This window comes from Glarea lozoyensis, assembly GCF_000409485.1.
Source record: "Glarea lozoyensis ATCC 20868 chromosome Unknown GLAREA10, whole genome shotgun sequence".
In the NCBI taxonomy this organism is placed as follows: domain Eukaryota; kingdom Fungi; phylum Ascomycota; class Leotiomycetes; order Helotiales; family Helotiaceae; genus Glarea; species Glarea lozoyensis.
The window spans coordinates 893,444-914,134 of NW_007360984.1; the positions used below are offsets into that span (position 1 = coordinate 893,444).

Below are 20,691 nucleotides of genomic sequence, written 5' to 3' on the forward strand. Positions count from 1 at the left end.
ATGACGTATTATTTTAAGGCCAAGGGCTACAAACACCGATCTGATTATATTTAGAGTGCGATATGACTCAAACAGTCGGTTTCCATAAGAGCTTGTGATGTTGTGTTGATTCTGTGTGGATGATGGTGTCGCTGGTGATTCAGATGTGAACGCCCAAACTCATGATTGCACCTTCCAAAAATGTAATGAACGACAGCCATCGAATTTATTTTCATCGAGACAATTGATCACCTATAATTCAGAAAACTCACATAGAACTCACCATAGTTTGATTTAAATGCACCTCAGTGTCCTTAGAATGCCTCGGCAGGATAGTGAGCTCAAGCTGAGGCCGCCAGCCTAAGCATCAGCGGCAGCGAACACTTCAACACATCCACATGGGGGAAGGTCTAGTGGGCTCCACACCCAATTAATCTCAAAAAACATATAATTCTATGTGTTCTATGAAAAGCGCTTCATGTGGCTCTAATTGATCCTCTCTAGAATCTCAATTATCCTCATCTAGAGTTTCCCTTCCTCAGCTCGAGAATTCTCTGTAAATTAATATTGCACAGCATTTCTCACAATACTCAAATGTTACTAAGAGTTGCAAAAGTCCATCATCTTGCATTTGTCAACTCGTACATATAACTGAAGGCCTGTATCTCGCATAATATGAAAAAATACGAGCGATGATGCCCCAACATTACACCTGGACACTCACTAAGGTACCGGTATTTAGAGAACTCCTCTAACATTTATCTTTTCCCTCTTGAATTTTGAATGCTTTCGATTTAAAAAGCGACTTGTGTCTCTTGGCTACTTTCAAGGGTCGTTCTGTAAGTGAGAAGTGACAAGTGACAAAACTTCTAACGCTAGGTCTGTCAACAAAGATCATGATCAACGCCCGTTACTTCATCCTGCGTAAATGAAGGACCGCGGATGAAGCAATACTCAAATTCATATCTAGCCTACGAATCGAGAATCTACTCTGGCCAGTGATCGCCTTGTCTCTTATTACTTTCACACCCATCCATTCTTCTGCCACGGCAATCTGCACCAAGTATTCAAAAGAGTGTTTTGTTTATCCACAACTCTAGCATACAAAAAAGCTATCCTTTTAATCCAACAACCAATCAATCCAATCTTGTCAGCCGACAAAATAATCATCCATCTCCCGCTCGTATAAGCGTTCCTTACTCGACTGTCGCATCTGCACCGGCTCTCATCCTCTACCTCCACCCTTCAGTTTGGTATCGCTCCTTTAGTTTCTTGCTGTTTCGCTCGCAGGCTTCGATTAATTCTCATCTTGAGTTTCGTAAAGTTGTCATTAATAGCGTCTGCTAGATGGCGTACGGATTAAACTGTTTGTTTGTTAGCAGCTAAACTTGAGCGAGATGGAACGAACTAACCTCCTTGCCACTTCTAGTCTTCCTGGTGTCTGTGATGTAAATCTCCTCGAACACATTCTACAATCTTCAGCAACAAACCAGCCAAAGTAGTGCAAGTCTCAACGTAGAGCTTACCTTGTAAGGCATGTCATCCTCCGAAGAATCGGTTTCCACGTCTTTATCTTCCTTCTTGCCCTTTCCTTTGGAGTCAGGAGCCGTCTTCGACGCTCCTTTGGATTCTTTCTTGGGATCTTCGTCCCACTTTACTGATGTGCTCCTCGAACTTGATGACTTGAAACTACCATAGTCTTTGTCGTCATCCTTCAGTTGGTCCATTTTACCATTCATATTGCCGTTCTTGAGAGCTGCAAGAACCGCTCTGCTCACCAGACGACGACGCTTTCCTGGCTTGGCCGGTTCATCAAACTTGTAAGTCTGTTCATCGGAGTGATCCTTCTCCAATGGCTCTCGATCCTCTTCTTCGGGATCTTCTTCGTCCTCCTCCTCATCATCATCCTCATCCTCTTTAGGCTTTTCAAACATTCGTGGTTGAACAGTTCGTATCGGGATATCTGGCTGAGCGCTGGTGACCGTTGAAGGGACTTTTCTCTTCTTCCCATTCGTCTTCGCGCTAAACTTGCGACCGTTTGTTTGAACTGTTGGCGATGGGCTTGCTCCTTCCCCCGTCTCTACTTCCTCGGTCGCAGCACCTCTCGTTCTTGCCGTCCCGCTACTCTTATTCTTCTTTTCCCACAGCGCTTTCTCCTTGGAGTAATCAACCGGATAAACAGTTGGGTTGCGCACAAAGTTATTGACCATCCTGGCTAACTCTTGCGCCCGATTTAGAAGCTGCCTCTCAGGACCGTCACGAAATGTTGTGAACCAGGTCAACATTTCAGTGAGCAACTCATTACCGACACTTTCTTCAAACATCCGGTTCATCTCCATCATCTCGGTCAAGTCAAGAGCGTACATTGCTGAATCGTTGCGGCCGTTTATTTTATTGAGTCTGTAGTGAAAGTATTTGGCCAAGCGTCTCATCGAATCTCCGTCGGATGTGTCGAGATTGGCAAAGTAACCCCATGCGCTTTGTACGCCTGTTCCAGGTTCGTTTATCCACCTTGAATGGTCGACTTCCTCTGCTTTGGTGCCATAACCGTAATCGGCGGTTGGAGTACCACTTGGACGTGGTTGGATTGGAGACACTGTAAATCGTTGGTATGCGCGATAATATGAGGAGATGATCCCCGACTCGGGGCAGTCTGTTTTGGTTCTCTTGTCAGACGTTTTGTTGACTTACTAGCAATTCATTTGGTTGTATTGATATTTGGGACATTTGGAGAACGGATCGACGATCTTTGTCTGGCGACATGGTTTTGCTAGAAAAACTAGAAAACTTTGTTTTGTGGACGTCTGTTTTATGGAAGGGTTGTGTTAGAAATACTAGCGCGTCTGCTCTTGAATAAAACAGTGTTTTCATAAACGCGTCAGGGTGAACTTCACCTTCATATTTGGGTATTCACTGGGCGCTTATCATTGCGACATCATGTACAAACATGGTGTAATGGAAAATGAGTGGGTGGTCATTAAGATTGTTCAGATGGTTGTCATAATGCTCAGAGTCCTCACAACATATACTGAGAGATGAGGGAGGTTTGAATCCAGGAGAGTTAAGGAGATCGCCTAACTTCATTTCCGACTACTTCACCAGCGCAAGAATTTCCAAATTCAACTATGTGAAAAGATTGAGAAGAACCAAAACATCAAAATGTAAGAATTCACTTGATGTTCACAGCAACCCAGTAAGGAGAAACCTCGCCAGTATGTTCCCATTGGCAATCCTTCCCGTTTTTGTGACAAGCTCCGCAAACTGGCATCACTCTATCGCACATTACATGAGATGTGTAACATGTCAAGCATGCCCTTCGTAATTTCTCTTTGGGTACTTTCTCAATTTTGTTCTTGTGGGTACGAAGACGAGGTTTCTTCTTCGGCTGAAGCGACATCGGGCTACGTCTCCCTGTCTGCAATTCAATCAGTTCCAACATCCACAAGGAAAGCCGACAAGTCATACGTGAATTCTAACCAATAATTCATCTTTTTGAAAGCGCTTACTCATTTCATTCTCTGAACATTCAGTCTCAGTATTTTCATCCTCCGAATCCTGCACTTCACGGACCTTTCTGGTAGACCTAGTATTGCTGCTGACAACTTCTTGCATCTCAACATCGTCTTCTCCCTCTTTCTTCTCATCGCTGTCGAAAACGTCGCCATCTTCACATTTGCAACCTCCACTCTCGCTCTCGAATTTCTCCAAAGCGGCCATGTACTCTTCAGGATGATGCATCGGACGTTCTAGCGCATTTGAATCCGCCAAGTTCACCAATCCCATGGTAGCCCTCTTGATATCCGCTTTCGAACCATTCGCAGCGGCAGCAAACTTGGTCATAGCATCTAACAATAATCGATGAGTTGGAGAGTAGTCCTTGATGGATCGGATGATGCGACGAAATGTCTGCGCATGGGCGGCGTGGAGAGGGATGATACTCTTATCCGAGGTGACTGTATCAAGGAAGGACTGGTTGATATAGGCATTGAAAGCGACCATGAATTCTCGCAGCGATTTTGTGTCATTCAGATTTATGTTGTTGATGACTGAGCAGGGGTTGTAAAGGGGGGAGGTGCTTCGGGACGACATTTTGGAGTTGGTGAAGTATGGTTTCTTACTTAGAGCTGTAAGAGATAGAAGAAGATATTATGTGTATATATGGATGCGAGTGAAAGACGACGTGGTTTGCGTGTTTGCGTGAGGGTAAACCTGGAGAGTTGGAACTTTCTTTCATGTAGAGTATGCGGATTGGATGCTGTAAACAAAGCTGGATGTGTGCGCATCGCGATGTTCTAAAAGACGGCTGCCAACAGTGTAAATAAAAGCGAACATAAGTACGTTGCCGTAGAAATGTCCCCACAGAGACCTTCACTTTTGGCAGGCATGCGATGCAGTCCTTGACGGAATAAGTTTGTGTAGACTTAATTTTGTTTGATCCAAGATAATTATTGACCAGGAAAAAGTCTCAAGTCATACGACTGCGTGAAGGATCATTTTCCAAGACAATCTGGTTGCTATTTCTCGTTTGTTGCCAGTGACTACTTCCAAGAGCACATCATATCAGCCCTTCCTTTGGTAACGAAATTTCAAGTCAAGTAGAGTTGCTGAAAACTTGAATATACCACTCTCTTCAATATCGGAAATTTATTCACGAACCCAGATTAAGAGACAAGATTACTTATGTTCTTCTATTCTAGAATCAAATTAACCTATTCGTGATGTCTGTCGGGAGTTTCATCCTCAACAACCATCAAATCTAATTCCCCAGCCGCTCTATCGTTGAAAAGTCCATTCTCTTTATCACACAGTATCTCTTCCTCTTTCGCAAGCTCTGCGTCAAAATCGATGGAACCCTCCCAAGTGACCATTCTGTGACCTCTCCTCGCAGGCTTATCATCAACAGGATTCAAAGTAGTATCCTGAGCGGTAGAAATATGGTTTTGTTCGCTTTCTTCTCTATCCTGATACTCCATCATTTCAGTGACAAACTCCAGCCAACTATTGCTACCGGAACTAGTGTCTGAGCCAAACTGTTCAGTTTCTGAAGACGACTTCCGACTACCGTTTGAGCAATATTCGAAAGTGCCGGGAGGAAAGGGATCATCGATGTCCGAAGAAAGCTGGCTCATGGGGCTGATGGGAGAGTAGACACGGTCGTTGTAAAAGAATTCATCGTAAGGACCAATATAGCTACGAAAATTCGGGATTTCGATAGACAAGGCAGGTTTATTGCATAATTGATCGCTTCGGTCATTCTTATCACGTCAATTGTCAGTGACTTAGGGCAAAGCGTTTCAGCAACATACTAGAAAAGAGTAAATGAATAACGTTTATCTTACAGTTCTATTGGTTTGGACTCTCGCAGTATCCGAAGGTCCTGTTCCAAAGCGATTGGTTGAATTAATATCACTATTCTTTGGTAGGTTGTTTATGATCCCATCTTGGGAATCTCCTGTAGTTTTGGTTTTCTGTTTCTCCTCGGTTCGTTGAATGGCATCATCCTTCCTCTTTTGTGCCTCGTACAGGTGTCTTGCTTGACGAGCATTTTCCAGATTTTGAACCGTACCAGCGCTACGACTCGTATAAGTGCAACCTGTGTTCCAGGTCCGTCTGCATTCAGAGCACAATGGCTCCCTCCTATCACAGTATCGTGATAGCCGTTTGCAACAACTACACGCTCCAAGATTGACAGTCTGAAGCCCAAAACTCCCCAGGAGGCGGCCCTGTGGTAAAGGAGCTAAAGCTTCTTCGATGGTAATGTCCTCAACATTGATCTTCCTTTCTCTGGCAAGCTTTTCGAGTTGTCTGGCGCGGCGAACACTTGAAATCTGCTGATGACTGAAAGCTGTAGGTGCCTAATTACACATCAGATTCTCACTCCCAAGTCAAACGGTAGGTAGTTCTGTAGGTGTCTACTCCTACGCCTGAAGAAATTTCGATTTAAGAAGACTCACTAGCATCACGAGATCATCCAAGTGTGATGGACCTGGAGAGTGGTGTTTTGCTCCGCAATAACCTTTCTCAAGTTGATCGTACTCTTCTTCAAAAAGAGAAGGATGCAATAATACGTTTGCCGGTCCAACACTACAGTAGTCACTTATTGCGGCTCTGATATCCTCGTCGGACCCAAGATATTCTGCACTGAAACCGAGAGTTGCGCACAACAACAAGCATCGCTTTGGATGATTTCGAATGGAAGCACAGACACTATATACCCATGATCTTTCTTCCTCCGTCAAACAGGTAAGTTGATCAGCCATAGGATTTAGAACAATATTTGTGAGCATGTACTCAGTACTAGCCATGATTCTTCGGATGGAACTGAGGTCATGAATATCAACTTCGAAAAGCAGATGTTTATCAGGATCTGATGCCATTGTGGAAACAAAACCACAACTGTGTGAAACCGCACGTCAAGATCGAGCAGATCAGTGCATAATGTTGAAGTTGGATTGCGATATCTAGTAATTTCGAGCGCAAATATTTGTGATGATCAGAAGGTGTCAGCAGGTGATACGGAGAAATTTGATGTTGCTGAAAGAGTAGGAATAATGGTGTACGAAGGAATGTCCTCAATAGTATCGACAGACTATGCCGCTGCGGTATTCACTTCTAAATATGGAAGTTACGTTGGCAACTGCCGAAGGACGCTAATTCAGTTCAGGCGGGAATTGCAAGGCAAGTGCTACAAGTGAAGAATATCAACAATGACTAACTCGCAACAAATAGAGAAACAATCGTTTTGGTATTTGGAGGCATGCAAAATACTCCCATTGACCATGAGATCGGATCCAATGGGGGTTTCTCTCATCTAATCTCATTGGAAGTATACAAAGTGATGCAGAAATAAAGAAATGATGACATGGCTATTGACCTTCGATGTGTACTGTAATTGAAGCATTATATACTGTTCTGGGCCCACAACAGTACATATTGAAGATCAAGAGCCCAACTATAACAGAAAATATTCCCTGTAGCCAAAGTTGAACTTTCATCCGCTTGGATGTTAAGAGGGCCAGAAACCCCGAAGTCCCAACCGGGATGGCTTGAAAATCCACACACCATGAGAGGTAGATATACTGGTGGAAAGGTGAACAAGTAGTTGCACACGAGTTGCACTTCTTCTCTGAAATATCGCATATCGATAATCTCCAGGTCAAGTAACACTACTTATGAAGAAGTCTCTGCCTGAATGGTCGATATGCTCTCGCACACAGACAAAAACAAGATAATTTAGACAGAAATCTTCAGAAAAACGCCAGAAAACCGAGATATAATTTTATTCCGTTTCGCATAGCTTAGCTTTGTCCTGAAGCATCCAAGATAGACGCCAACTTTCTAGCCATCATTGGAAGATTATGTTCAATAAGCAAAGAAAATGAAATTGCCATCTAGATTTGTTTGAAGATCTTGGAATGGTCTTTCGCAGGGAAATCTTGGCGGGTTTGTTGCAATTCGCCAACCGCAGACATCAATCCCATCATATCGGCAGATCCGAAGATCATACTCCTTCCTTTGCTTAGTATCGCTTTCATCTCTGGCGGACCAAAAGCTAGACCAGAAGCCGGCATATTGTGTTTGGCAAGGGCTGATTCAAAAACTGCAACTGCGTCCTGCCATTCGTTCTCCACGCCCAGAATGCCACCTCCCTGAAGATCCATGCTGATTCTGGCATCCAGAGACCCCAGCCATACGCTGTCGATCTGATCTCCACATTCAGTAAGAATGGCATCCAGGTTCTTGATACCTTCAAGACTCTCAATTTGAATGATAATGGCAGCTTGCTGGTTGAGATTGGTGTGGAGAGTCTTTGAAGGATCGCAAGTTTGATCGGATACTCCAGGGAACCATCTTGCTGGTGGAGCTGATCGGGTTCCTCGAGCCTTCCTTCCAAACTTTGCGGCTGAACAGATATGCTTTGCCTGTTCGACGGTCTCGACCTGTGGCAGTACAACACTGGCACCTGCGTCAAGCGCAAACCCTATGTTCTCGTGTCCATGGCCAGGTACACTAAGTTCATCAGCGTGTGCATCTATCATGGGTATTTTTTCAACGTACCGAACAAGAGCTGCACTTCTTCCCTCACTGCAGAATTGTACATCGTAAACCATCTTCAAAGTGTTCTTGTCAGAACGGTCTTCCAAGAATGAGCTCGAATACTTACCTGGGTCATTGTCTCGACGCTCATAGCGGAATGTTCCCAGTCCACCCACACGACATCGAAGCCAAACATTGCAACCATCTTCGCAACAGGCGGTGACGGCAACCCCATAAAATATCCCATGAGAGGTGGAATCTTTCCCTCATGGGCATCTCTGATAGCCTCTCGCAGCCTGTGGGGTTGATATAAAGAAGGAGCTCGATACGCTGCCATTCCAAATTTGGCGAAATCCTCTGCCCTGACAGGCTTCAGACTGTTCTCAGCTATGTTCGAGCCCATGACGAAAGAGTATTTGAGTGGTTGTGCGAAGAAGAGCTATGAAGTTGCTGGAGATTCTTGGTATCAAAGGAGGAATAGGATAGAAAGAAAACCGAGGCAGAAGCGGAATAAAAAAATGAAAGAGGAGGATGAGATTGAATTATAGTGAAGCATTCCTGAGCCCCGTGTCACGTTTTGTACCAGTACTACTCCACATAGTGCTTTTGTTTACGTAGCTTAGCTACAGCCAGTTGCGGCAACCTATTCGTAGCTCAAAAGTAAATGATTAGGCTTTAGACGTACCTTCTGACCCGAAGCATGGATGTGACCAACCATGTTCCAAGCTCAAGATGTATGAGACTTCCAAGATGCGAATAGTGCTGACAGAAGGCTTTAACAACGCACTGGGCGCCTGTCCTTGCTCTTAGCCATTTCAGCTATCCACATTTTCAATATCATGCCTCTCATGTCGCCGCTCTCGACTATGATTCTCTTGACCCAGAAGGAGGTACATTATAGCTGTGTGGAGCTAGAGGCGTGGAGCTCTAGGGTCTTTGGCAGCACGGTGTAGGGCGAGCGGGAGCCATCGTGTTGTTGTTGCGGTCAACCCGCTTATTGGTGTCCAGAAAATCGGAATGCCTTAAACGCAAAGCAGCTTGAATCTCTGTTTGGTTCTTTTCCAGACCCGTTTTCTATTCAATCTGCAATCGATCCACGGAACCATTTCTTGATTAGATTTTGTAGGTTGTTGGATGCCGAGGTCTATTCCTGGTTAGGTAAGCCGATTAACCGAGCCACCTTTCCACTTTGGGTTCCAGGGAAGGCTATTGGTGGGGGTGGCCAATATCCACCAGGCACAGTCAGATGTTTCTCTATCTCCATCTTTTTCTTCATATCGGGTTCTACTATGAGGCGATATCTGACTACCTATCTTCAAAGTATTTAAACCATCTGTTTACAGAGCAATGCAGTGGCGTCGTCTGAAGTACCCCACGAACAGGATAACCCCAGAGGTAAATCCTCGTACAGTACCTTCGCTTCCTAGTTCTATAACGCATATCTAACGGCACCTTCCATCAAAATATTATTCCTTGATGCTGTAGGCTTAGTAGCATTGAATTAATGAACGATTATCGGGCAGTCAAAAGGCTCTGTGAGAGCTCTACGAGACTATGTGGCGTGGTGGAGGTTCGAGATCAGTAATAACCGATACATAAGATCGATAGTCATCGCTTCATCCACTGAACCAAGATATGGTTCCTCTATTGCCTCTTCTTTCGGCCCGTCGACGAAGTTTTTGATCTTCCAGGGTTTCAATATCCATGGTTACGTCACGTTGTCCACGTCTGATCTGAGCATTAACTTCTCAGCATGTCCTCATAGGTAGGCTGATCAAGTACGCGAAATAATTGCATCAGCCCGTCCATTTAATCCACACGAATAACCGACACGATATTGCAAAGATATTGCGATGATACATATCGATCGGGTTCGCACCTTTTGAACCCCGTTCTTGGCCCGGGTCAGCATTGAGTTACCTTTCCCATTTTCCTAATCAGGAATCAATTTCCTTTTCTAGAATATGTTCATAGTCTGGTAGGTATGCAGTCTGGGTAAGCAAATATCCCATTACCAAACTCTATAAGCAAGATATCTTCTTCGCCTCGTTTCGCTTGGTTCGAATACATGACCGAGGCGGTAGCTGGTCAATATTAACTCTCTACTTATACCACATCAACATACAGATGAGTGAGTTGATGGCTGGAAGTCGTACGATATGGATATTACATGCAATTTCTATGCCAACATACGAGTAGTACGACATAGGTCTGACCCTCAGCGACTCGGGAACCAACATTCTGGTATGCGCAACGCTCTCACCTCGCAGACGCCTCTGGTGCCTCATCATACCTATACCACTGTGACCACTGCTAAAAGCCGGAATTTCGAAAGGCGACTACACGGATCGCGGCCGACAATATTTCCAAAGACTCAGGATTTTGCCAGCCAAAAACGGACACCCTCAACAACACAACGGACCGCTATTCGCCGGATTATCAGTCCTAATAATCTTATGATGCGCGGTGTGTAGGGCTTTCACGGATACTAGTTTCCGAGTAACAAAGATTCAATTCCGATTAATAATAAGCACAGGATCCATGAGAATTGATTACCGTTGATGGGCTTGATCTGATTAGTGAACAGTTATTACTCTTTTGTCACGCATGATGTCCATACAAATATATATCAGCCCTGTGCGATGAGGTGGAAAGGCTATCTGACTGATTGTGCAGTCATGATTACCTGGGAGTAGACTTCCAGCCAACGAAACTGAGTACCAACAACAAACATTCGGCCAGATAGGATATGAGCAGTTAATTCTGAGCTGCAGTCCCTCACGGCAATGTTACCATCTAATCTTATGTCTGGTGGTGGAAATTCGTGTGGGTAAGTATTACTGTATTATGACAAGTAGCTTCCGATGTAGAAAAGGAAATTCAGCACATCTCAAGCGTCAAGCTACAGATAAACAACAAAATAGAACGTTATCCACTTGACGGCTATATTTTTCGATTCGGTAATTCAAAATGCTCTCCTAACGCTCACATCTCCATGATTATCCACTATTTCAAGATACACCATATCCATGATTTTCCGCCCCTTTGCCATTTCCATGTCCAGATAACCTTAGCCCCCATCGGATGTGCAAAACCGTTCCTATCCATTTTGGCATCCCATCCAGCCAGACCCAAACGCCTGAAAGCAATGAACGATGGAGACCTTAGTTGATAGCTAGATTGATAATTTCGTACCCGTCGTACACAGCAGAGAATTCCCAAACAAAGTCAATTCCCAATTACGTCTTCTTCACAGAAGCGATTACCATGTTGTTTCCAAATGAGAATACTCCTTGGAACTCAATCCGAGATCGGCAAACACGGGGTCATTTTCTTTTAGACCTTCAACACGGTCGTGATCCTACGCAGCAGAAGTTAGTTCACTTCACGGTGTCAATGGATGCAAAAGCTATAAAGGCACATACCTCCTCCTCTAACTTCTCCAATTCCTCCTCTGGTTTCTCCTTTGTCTCATCCTTAGCATCTTTCTTCACCTCATCAACTGCCTTTCCAAACCCGCCATCAACACCCTCTCCAATGACCAAAAACTGCGTGCCCTCGTAATCCAAGAGTTCCGGGTCTAGAGGCGTCCATCTGAGGCCTCTGAACTTAGCTTGCAATTCCTTTGGGTATTTTGCTGGGTTGTCAATGGTGGCATTCGCAGGGCCGGGAGCCTCTGGATTCTTGACGGAGCAGACAAAGGAGCCTTTAGTGTTGATGCCTAGCTCTTTTTGGATCTCACCGATTTCCTTTGGGACGGTAACGGTGTATGCGAGGTGGGATTCACGGCCTGTGCTGGTGATGGCGTAGACGCCTTCGGCGAAGGGGGTGGCAGATGGGGTTTGGCTTGTACTTTGAGATTATTAGACTTGTTTCAAATCAACAGTGAATGAATACGTACCCAACGGTTTTGGTAGCATACTCAGTACCCGAAAATTGTTCTCTCAAGTCCTTGATGGTGAGACCTTGCTTCTCTACAAACATCAAGAAGCGATCGTTGCGGCTCTTCGGTAGCATCTTCTTAGGAAGAGCCAGAAGACGTGCTTTACCATCATCTTGAAGAGGACCGTCGCCAATTTTTGCACCAAGTGGGATGGGACGGAGAACAATATATGAACGTGCTACATCCTCAATACCCTGTGGCTCATCGATATTGACGCGTGCGCGGAAGAAGAAGTATATAATTCCTTTCTCAAGAATTGAGGAAGGGATGGCGGCTTCGCGAGCAGAGTCCTCGACAACCGAGTCGTTGTTGGCTTTGATTTCCTCGTTTTTGGTATCTTGCTCCTTTTCAGCTGATTTGTGAGCATCTGCTTCATCGGACTTGACTTCGTCAAAGGCGTTCTTTTCTTTGGCAGGCTCCTCGGTCTCCTGGGGCTTTGCGTCCTCTGAAGTTGTTCCATTTGTCTTTTCGGCTGACTTTTCCTCACCATTCGCTGGAGTAGGCTTCTCTTCGTCTTTCTTGTTGCTTGACTCGGCTTCAGCATGACCATTCGTCTGTTCTTTAGCTTCTTCCTCCACATTGCCATTAGTTTCAACCCCAGTCATCTTCTCACCCCCGTCGGCGCCATTTGCACCGTTTGCGTTCGCTTCTTCATCCTTTTCTTCACCATTAGCAGCTTCACCATTGGTAGCACCATCAGTCAAAGTCTCCTCAAGAGTCTTTTGTTCTTTCGCCTCCTCCTTCTTCTGCGTAGCCTCAAGAGCTTTGGAGGCCTTTGAGGGACGGCCGCGTTTCCTCTTTGGCGCTTCTGCGCTCGAGTCTGTTGGAGCGCCTCGTTTCTTGGAAGCGGTATTGGCGGGCTTAGGAGGTGTAGATGTGTTTGGCGAGGTGGCTTTTGCGCCAGAACGTGAACGTGTTCCTGCCATTTTCTATGCTACGACTATTGGCTGGGTTGTGGTTGAAGTGGTGGAAAGCGTTTGTATGGTGATAGACCTGTGAAATGGAGCAGTAAGTAGATGTAATTGATGTGAAATCAATACGTTAGGTGTTTAAAATGGTAATTGAGATGGAAGTGAACGAATAAATGGTGTAGTTGAGATGATCGTAGTCGAGGTACTTGAGATTGAGGGTATATAATAGCTAAAGCTTTTGCCAACGAGTGACTGAGCTCGGTATGACTTTATACCATTCTTCAACCCCCAGCTCTCTCAATTAAAGTGAATCTTCCAGCCTCTAATGCTTCATGTAACGGAGTTTAGACTTACTAGAACAGTTCACCTTCAATTGGTTGTGAGCCTTTAATGAGCTAGAGTACGGCCTCGTATTTTCAATCTCTCCGTCTTTCTGAAAGACCCAGCAATTGACCAATGGCACTTGATGAATTCGATTATGCTGTCCTAGATGTTGTAGATATGAACGGTTCAATGGTTGTCCTTATGCAATATTATAGTCAGTCGCGTCAAACGCGTGTTTGGTATACCAGACGTCATCGACAGCGCGAGCGAGCCCCGCTTTAGTTGTCTTACACGTGATCCACCTCCTATTCATTTAACCGAGATGCATTCCACTGAGCTCATTGGCCAACTGCAAAGTGGTGGTACTATGTAGAAAACAATGGAATCAGCTCTCATACTTCAAAGCACCTCTCACTATACGGTGAGTATCCGGTGCCTCATTTCATAGCTTTATACGAATGGGTCACTGAACTAAATTGTGTTACAAAGTACATTATCTATTGGGGTTTAAAGTTGACAGCTATTCATCCTCTGACTAGAGAGTAATGTAAAACCAGTAGTGTCTTGGTGTAAAGTAGGCGCTTTACGTCTTACAAATACTTTTGTCTTACCTGTGGTAAACTAAAATGACGAAACAAAAGGCCAGCAAAAGGAAAGGGAGTGGATGCTTCGAACATTTACCAATACTGAGAATGAAGCCAAAAAAGAAAATAGTACAACGAGAACGTAGATGTCGAATCGGCCTACAATTCACGCTTGACTTTTAGCAAAAATTAGTGGAAGATGATGAGGAGTATCCTTTAAAACATTATACTCCTAAACAAAGTTCGAGCGAACAGAAACAGCTCTTAAAGCAGTGGGTGGTAGAACTTGTAGACATGCTCGCTCGTAAGCCGTCTGGGTAATTGCATATTGAGTCTGCTATAACCAATACATAGCGAAGTCATGCGTACACTAGAACGAATAGAAGGCTCAAACGTGATTGCAAGTTGATAGGTCGTTTCTCGATACCGTGTTTGCTCAAGTAATCATCTTAGCTCCGAACGAGCGTTTGTGCCTGTCCGTTTGCTGTCTGGGTCCCAAATATAACAAAAATTATAGTCGAGTTGATTATGATGGGTAGCAGCGCGGGTGCAAGCTGTACAAAAGCTTTGTTTCTGCACTCCTTTGCTTATGTGGTAAGGCAAAGGCAAACACCAACCATCGTCGGCACGTGCCCGCCAGCAATATGAAGATACCGAGAAGCAGCACGTGGTCGAAAAGGCCGACAAGCCAAATACAGCTGAGCTGCTCGGAAACCAAAAACGCAAATTCCAGACAGATGACTCTCAGGAGATCTCCCAGAAAGAAGAGCGCTCGCATTCAATTAGGACTGATCACGTGACGGGCATAATCGTCACCGCCGTCCTCCCCTGAAAGTCTCGGTCCCCATCTAACAGCAGGAAGGTAGGTACTTGTCCGGTAAACTCAATGATGACGAACACGAAGCATCACTATTCCACTGTGGCAGAGTTGATAGGGTCAACAGTTTTGATCGAGTAAGTATCGAGTAATTATCGAGTAAAACAGCCGTGGGCGGTAAAGGCGCTACTCTAGGGCAGTTTCCATCGAGCCGGAATTCGCCTGTTGGGATTTCGATGCAGACGTCAAACCACCACGGCCAACAGGAGTGGCATTGCTGACATCTCTCAACAAAGGGAAAGCCACCGTCCAAGTTGCTCATAAGTATCGTGTTCCTGTAGCAAGGTGATGCTGACAGGTATAGAAGCGATGTATCTCGACCGAAAGTCATCGTGCGGCATCTCGGAACCGGCCCGATCATCGGTCTATTTCTGTCCCTTTAGCCTCATCCCTATTTTCTCTCCTTTACTCGATCAAAACTCGGGATAGGCTCGTGTTTGGGTGCTTGGAAACGTCCTAGAGACGTCTCCACTACTTCTCGATGGATCTAGAGATGGTTCCTGAGCTACACCTTCCACTATGGTCTTACCGGTTCCCGAATCGCCCGCGGCCTGGCTGCACAACGTGGAGATAAAGCGCCAAAGATAAGGATTTGGTGGGCTGTTGGGCCATGGAGACGACTCGACCACATCCCGGGTTCTGCACCCCACAAAACCCTGGCTTCGTCGTCAGAAAGACGGTATTTGAATCCGGGGCATCTCGTCGAAGCCTCTTTCTTTTCTTCTTTTCCGCTTCTTTTGTTGTTGTGTTTGGAACAAAGAAATTCTTCAAGTTCTTCCTTATCAAGACATACGAATCTAAGCCTCATATCTTATCTCCCACCTTCAGAGGACCAAGATAAGCACATTCCACAAGCCAATTATCTTTTTCTTTGCTTGCTGAGCTGTCAGCCTTGTTTTAATACATTCTACTTACAATTCAAAACTTTAACGGTAATCCAATATCAATATGGAGGACTCAACTCAGATTCCCTACCCAACTCCCGCCCATACACCACCCCACCACTCGAGCATCCCACTCACGGTTCTCGTGTCAAGTAGAGCCGTGATTTACGATGAGGACAATAACCTCATTGTATCTCCTGCAACTCTCACCTTGTCGCCACAAACTGGCACCATTATATCAATCCTGCCGACCATACTCCCTCCTTCGAGTTTCCCGCCAAATACGATATACAAAGACCACTCACCACATATATTACTCCCTGGTCTGGTTGATGCTCATGTTCATTTGAACGAGCCGGGCCGCACAGAATGGGAGGGTTTCCACACGGGAACACGAGCTGCAGCTTCTGGAGGTGTGACAACCGTGGTTGACATGCCTCTTAACGCCATCCCGCCAACTACCACGGTTAATGGATTGAAAGAAAAGATTAAGGCTGCTCAAGGACAATGTTGGGTTGACGTCGGTTTCTATGGCGGTATCATCCCTGGCAATGCAGCGGAGCTATTACCCCTGGTCGATGCAGGCGTTCGAGGCTTCAAAGGCTTTTTGATAGAGAGTGGTGTAAGTGGTCTCAATCACTATAAATAAGCCACCATTATTAATGACTTTACAGGTTGATGAATTCCCTGCGGTATCATCATCCGATGTCGCTCTGGCCATGAGCACGTTAGCGAAAACGTCAACTACGTTGATGTTCCATGCTGAGATGATTCCGCCGATTACCGCTTCCGTCGGTGACGATGTTCAGACATCTCTACCACCCCTCGAGCCCTCTGGTCCACTAAATGAATACGACACTTTCCTATCCTCTCGTCCGCCAGCTTTTGAAACGTATGCCATCGAGGAAATCCTTGCTCTCTCAGTTATCGCTCCTGAACTGCAATTACATATTGTGCATCTCTCCGCCATTGAAGCAATTCCGATTCTCCGAGCTGCACGAGACCGAGGTGTGAAAATCACAGCGGAGACATGTTTCCACTACCTCGCACTCGCAGCAGAAGAAGTAGCGGACGGAGACACTCGCCACAAATGCTGTCCACCGATCCGAAGCTCAGTCAACCGTGATGGTTTATGGTCTGAGCTTGCTTCACCAAATTCGGTCATTCAGACCGTGGTTTCGGATCATAGCCCGTGTACACCAGAATTAAAACTTCTTCCGGATAACCTCAGTCAAGGATGCGGTGCTCATTATTTACAAGAGCCTGTGAAAGGTGTCAATGGCGACATGATAAGTAAGGAAGAGGCCGAGGAAAAAGAACGCGGAGACTTCTTCGCTTCATGGGGTGGTATCTCATCCGTCGGTTTTGGTCTCCCGATCCTATGGACCGAGGCCAAGACACGATCAAGACCCATCGATATTCTCGATGTCGTCCGACTGTGTGCTGTCAACACCTCGGCGCAGGTTGGATTGAGCCACAAGAAGGGTGCATTGAGACCAGGCATGGACGCTGACGTCTGCGTATTCGACGACGAGGGCGAGTTCGTCGTTGGTCGCGAACAAATGCTCTTCAGAAACAAAGTCAGTCCTTACCAAGGTCGCACCATGAGAGGTCTCGTCAAGGAGACATGGGTTCGAGGTCAGAAGGTTTTCGAGCGCAATGGTGTCAACGGCGGATTTGTGGGCAAGGGAGGTCTACCTATTGGGAAATTGTTACTCGAGAAAAGATCTTAAGTCTTGACTACATAATTGGACACGGCGATGGAACATTTCGGGGGATTTTGCATGTGCTTGCACTTATACTGGCGTTCTCTTTTTTTGGGATGATATCACGATCTAATGATGATTAAATTGGAACAACATCATGGTACTATTTAGATATGAAATATGATTATCTACCAACGGTGGGGAAGTCTTGTTGTGGTTGACGTGAGGTTGTCCAATCGTACACTCTCGCTTCTGCAGGGTGATCATCGAAGATCGTTTCTCCAGGTCTTTCTTTATTGGCTCCACCATAATTAGATTGCTCCTCCACTCTTGCTTTGCTAATCATTTCTGCCTATTGCTTATCTCATCAACTTCTCGGAGGCCACCGAGTCCTGACTATCGTAGACACTTGACGTTTGTTCTATCAACTTGCACTTGTTCGAGAGTACGAGATACTTAAGTGGATCTCATCGAGCAGCTGCCAACAATCTTTTCACCCACAATCTTAGCGCCTTACTGCCGACTGAGATAGTACTCAAGCTTATAAATGGCAAATTCTAATGTAAGCACTTATTTGGATATAATTCTTTCTGTACATACTTGCTAAATGATGATTATACAGACTACCCGAAATGACCCAAATTGGTCACACCCTCCAGGTCCTACAAACATCTCCAATGACGTCGCCTTACCTGACCATAGTTACTCAAACACAAACCAAATGCCATCTTCACCCTGGAGAGGCGGAGAGCATCACTACTTTGGTAACACTCAGTCTACATTCTTTCCTTGTCCAACTCACTGACACATTCGAGGACTCCACGACACATTCTGCTTCCTCTGTAACGCTCCATCAACATCCCCACTCTTGAACTGTCAAACTTGTGAAAATGCCTACCATGCCACTTGTACTCTCCCAGAAGAATCTACAATCCCGGATATCTGGTTCTGTGACCATTGTGTGGGCTATGGATGGAGTGAGCCGCCAATCGAAAGTCCGGATCCATATCCTACACCGAGAACGAACTCTTTTCATCCAGTTGCGGGAGATGATCGTACGGTTGCAGATGTAAATACTACGAGGAAAGAGAACAATCCTGAAATTCTTTCGCCGGAAAAGGAAGCTCGAGCTGTACCTCAACCAGAAGCACCCCATCCACCAAAACCCAAAAAGCACTCCCGACCCCATTCTCCCGGTCCCCAACCTCATCGAAAACGCAAGTCGAAGTACTCACCCTACACACCCGAAATCGAAAAAGCTCTTTCCGTCATCACCGCCGAGTTAGAAAAGACCTCGAGAACTTCTACCTCTACACTCACACTCGAGAATACTATACAAACTCTCGAACAGCGGCTTAGAATGCGCGATCAGGAAATTGTGCTGTTGAAGCGGGAGAGAGACGGGTTGAGGAAGGAGGTAGAGAAGGAGAAAGAAGAGGTGAAGAGGGTTGAGGGTGTGTTGGATGATGTGAGGAGGGATAGAGTAGCGGAAATTAGGAAGAGGATGGGTGTGGAGGAGGAGAGGAATGATTTGAAAAGCAAGGTGGAAAGTTTGGAGAAGGAGGGAAGGGAGTGGAGGGGACGGCTGAGGGAGTTGGTTGGAGGAGAGGTGGGGGTGTGACGTTGTAGCGATGTCTTCTGGTTAGTGGTAATGTTGGTTTGTAATGCAGTTTACTACATCGGAGATTTCTATCAACCTTCAGTACAGAAAACTCACCCATACCTTCAGCCCCGAGACAACATATACGAAGCACTAGCGGCTACCACCTTCCGACACCCTCAGAAGATTGCGAAGAGTCTCGCCTCATCAAAAGCGCATCTCAGAAAAAAATACAGAACTTTTATTGCCTACTACCAACGTATCGCAGCTACATAACCCTCCTCAAAGAAATTCAAACGAACCATAACGTCCGCATCTTTGATTGATGCCAAAACATCCTCGAAAATCAAAACCCGTCACCCAGACGCCCCAAATGTCAACAACAACTCCTAGGATCAAACAAAGCGAGTCACACAGACCTCAGACCCTACAAGTCCTACCGACAATTGGGCTATTCTTCGACAATTTATCATGGGACACCACTTTACTCGCTCTTATCATCCACATGATCCTGGCCATCTTTTCATTTTCGTGTTCGACGCTTGGAGGTTCACATCCCACAATCCGGAGCTCTCATCGTCGGCGGTTTCGGAATCTCAGGGACTTCTTTGCCAGCTACTCTTCCGCCTTCTTTGACACTGCGGACCAGCTCTCCTCGTTTCGAAATCATTGCTACGAGATGGACTTCTACTGGCTCGTTAGTCTCCACAGATTAAATCCAACATAACACCAGACACTAAGATCCATGGAAAGAACTCACCACTAACATCCTCCCCCCTCTCCTCCCCATACTTCACCCACGCCCGATAAAACTCCTCAAACCCCTTCAAATTCCTCTCAATCTTCTCAAAATCAATCTCCTGACCCTGTCCATTCTCCCCAGCCGTCTCAAGCACCATCATCGAATTATAACTCCTCGCCCTCTTCAAGCTCCTCCCCTTATTCCCCTCCAAGACCTCACCCGCATTCGTCTCGCTCTCCGAGATCACTGCTAGATTACTCGAATTCTGCCGTTGGTTCTCGTGTAGTAACTTGAGGGTGCGTAAGTCTTTGTAGGATTGCGCGATCAAACTGCGTAAGGGCACGAGTTCGAAGTTAGGGGCTGGGGGGGCGGCGGGTGCGGTGTTGTAGATTGAAGATGAGAGGGACTTTTTGAGGTTTTGGAAGGAGGTGGACTTGGTGAGGCCCTTTTTGGGGGCGTTGAGGGTGTTGGTGGATGTTGAATTCGGTATTTTGGGGGCAGATGTGAGGATTGGTGCGGTGGTTGAGCGGGGGAGGGAAGGGGGTAATCGGTCGTCGATGGTTGATGTACGACGGCGGTTTGGTAGAGTGGCTGGTTGGGGTGGTTCCGGGAGGTCTGGGAGGGCTTCGAGGTCGATACTTTCGAGGCTGTTTGTTCTAGATATCCTGTTAGTACATCCTCAAGCTCATCACAACTCAACCATCCACGAAAACCAAATTCAAAACTCACTCATACCCTCCAGGCCCTCCTCCTCCATTTACCCCTCCAAACACAGTCCTCCTCCTCCCCTCCCCGGTAAACCTGACCTCTCCCCTCGGAATAACCGTATCCGTCATCTCAGACGAACTCCTCGACGGCCTCAACCTATGCTTCTTGAACGAGCTATGCAAACCCTCTCCACTAACAAAGCGACGTAATGTCGAAAAGACGCCATTTCCTAACTAATTAGCTTTGACCAACAAACGTGACCTGCTTGAAGCAGAACCCAATAGCCAGAAGCTTGTGTGGAAATGGAGGAATAAAAGGAAACTCACTCGACCCCTCAGAATCGTTACGCCTCAACGAGCTCTCTCTTCGCCTCATCCCAAAAACCCCTTAAATAAC

At 45.9% G+C, this 20,691-nt stretch overlaps 8 protein-coding genes across 8 annotated transcripts; 2 read left to right on the forward strand and 6 right to left on the reverse strand.

Moving 5' to 3' along the window:
• Window positions 1-1,322: 1,322 nt before the first annotated feature.
• On the reverse strand, window positions 1,323-2,742 carry GLAREA_05325 (uncharacterized protein; the record flags this gene model as incomplete). The annotated part of the gene is made up of 4 exons (XM_008078614.1): window positions 1,323-1,343; window positions 1,392-1,448; window positions 1,506-2,621; window positions 2,671-2,742. 4 exons carry the CDS (start codon window positions 2,740-2,742, stop codon window positions 1,323-1,325), a joined length of 1,266 nt encoding a protein of 421 aa, XP_008076805.1.
• Window positions 2,743-3,148: 406 nt separating this feature from the next.
• On the reverse strand, window positions 3,149-4,068 carry GLAREA_05326 (Zn2/Cys6 DNA-binding protein; the record flags this gene model as incomplete). The annotated part of the gene is made up of 2 exons (XM_008078615.1): window positions 3,149-3,394; window positions 3,445-4,068. The coding sequence occupies 2 exons, from the start codon at window positions 4,066-4,068 to the stop codon at window positions 3,149-3,151; spliced, it is 870 nt and encodes a 289-aa protein (XP_008076806.1).
• Window positions 4,069-4,688: 620 nt separating this feature from the next.
• GLAREA_05327 (uncharacterized protein) lies at window positions 4,689-6,356 on the reverse strand (the record flags this gene model as incomplete). Its single annotated transcript, XM_008078616.1, has 3 exons — window positions 4,689-5,234; window positions 5,319-5,834; window positions 5,934-6,356. The coding sequence occupies 3 exons, from the start codon at window positions 6,354-6,356 to the stop codon at window positions 4,689-4,691; spliced, it is 1,485 nt and encodes a 494-aa protein (XP_008076807.1).
• A 1,014-nt stretch (window positions 6,357-7,370) lies between these two features.
• GLAREA_05328 (Phosphoenolpyruvate/pyruvate) lies at window positions 7,371-8,419 on the reverse strand (the record flags this gene model as incomplete). The annotated part of the gene is made up of 3 exons (XM_008078617.1): window positions 7,371-7,989; window positions 8,038-8,090; window positions 8,144-8,419. 3 exons carry the CDS (start codon window positions 8,417-8,419, stop codon window positions 7,371-7,373), a joined length of 948 nt encoding a protein of 315 aa, XP_008076808.1.
• Window positions 8,420-11,278: 2,859 nt separating this feature from the next.
• GLAREA_05329 (uncharacterized protein) lies at window positions 11,279-12,885 on the reverse strand (the record flags this gene model as incomplete). Its single annotated transcript, XM_008078618.1, has 3 exons — window positions 11,279-11,377; window positions 11,442-11,868; window positions 11,918-12,885. 3 exons carry the CDS (start codon window positions 12,883-12,885, stop codon window positions 11,279-11,281), a joined length of 1,494 nt encoding a protein of 497 aa, XP_008076809.1.
• A 2,718-nt stretch (window positions 12,886-15,603) lies between these two features.
• GLAREA_05330 (Metallo-dependent hydrolase) lies at window positions 15,604-17,272 on the forward strand (the record flags this gene model as incomplete). The annotated part of the gene is made up of 2 exons (XM_008078619.1): window positions 15,604-16,161; window positions 16,214-17,272. 2 exons carry the CDS (start codon window positions 15,604-15,606, stop codon window positions 17,270-17,272), a joined length of 1,617 nt encoding a protein of 538 aa, XP_008076810.1.
• Window positions 17,273-17,792: 520 nt separating this feature from the next.
• GLAREA_05331 (FYVE/PHD zinc finger) lies at window positions 17,793-18,866 on the forward strand (the record flags this gene model as incomplete). Its single annotated transcript, XM_008078620.1, has 3 exons — window positions 17,793-17,807; window positions 17,868-18,009; window positions 18,061-18,866. 3 exons carry the CDS (start codon window positions 17,793-17,795, stop codon window positions 18,864-18,866), a joined length of 963 nt encoding a protein of 320 aa, XP_008076811.1.
• Window positions 18,867-19,395: 529 nt separating this feature from the next.
• On the reverse strand, window positions 19,396-20,423 carry GLAREA_05332 (uncharacterized protein; the record flags this gene model as incomplete). The annotated part of the gene is made up of 3 exons (XM_008078621.1): window positions 19,396-19,532; window positions 19,606-20,243; window positions 20,317-20,423. 3 exons carry the CDS (start codon window positions 20,421-20,423, stop codon window positions 19,396-19,398), a joined length of 882 nt encoding a protein of 293 aa, XP_008076812.1.
• Window positions 20,424-20,691: the final 268 nt, after the last annotated feature.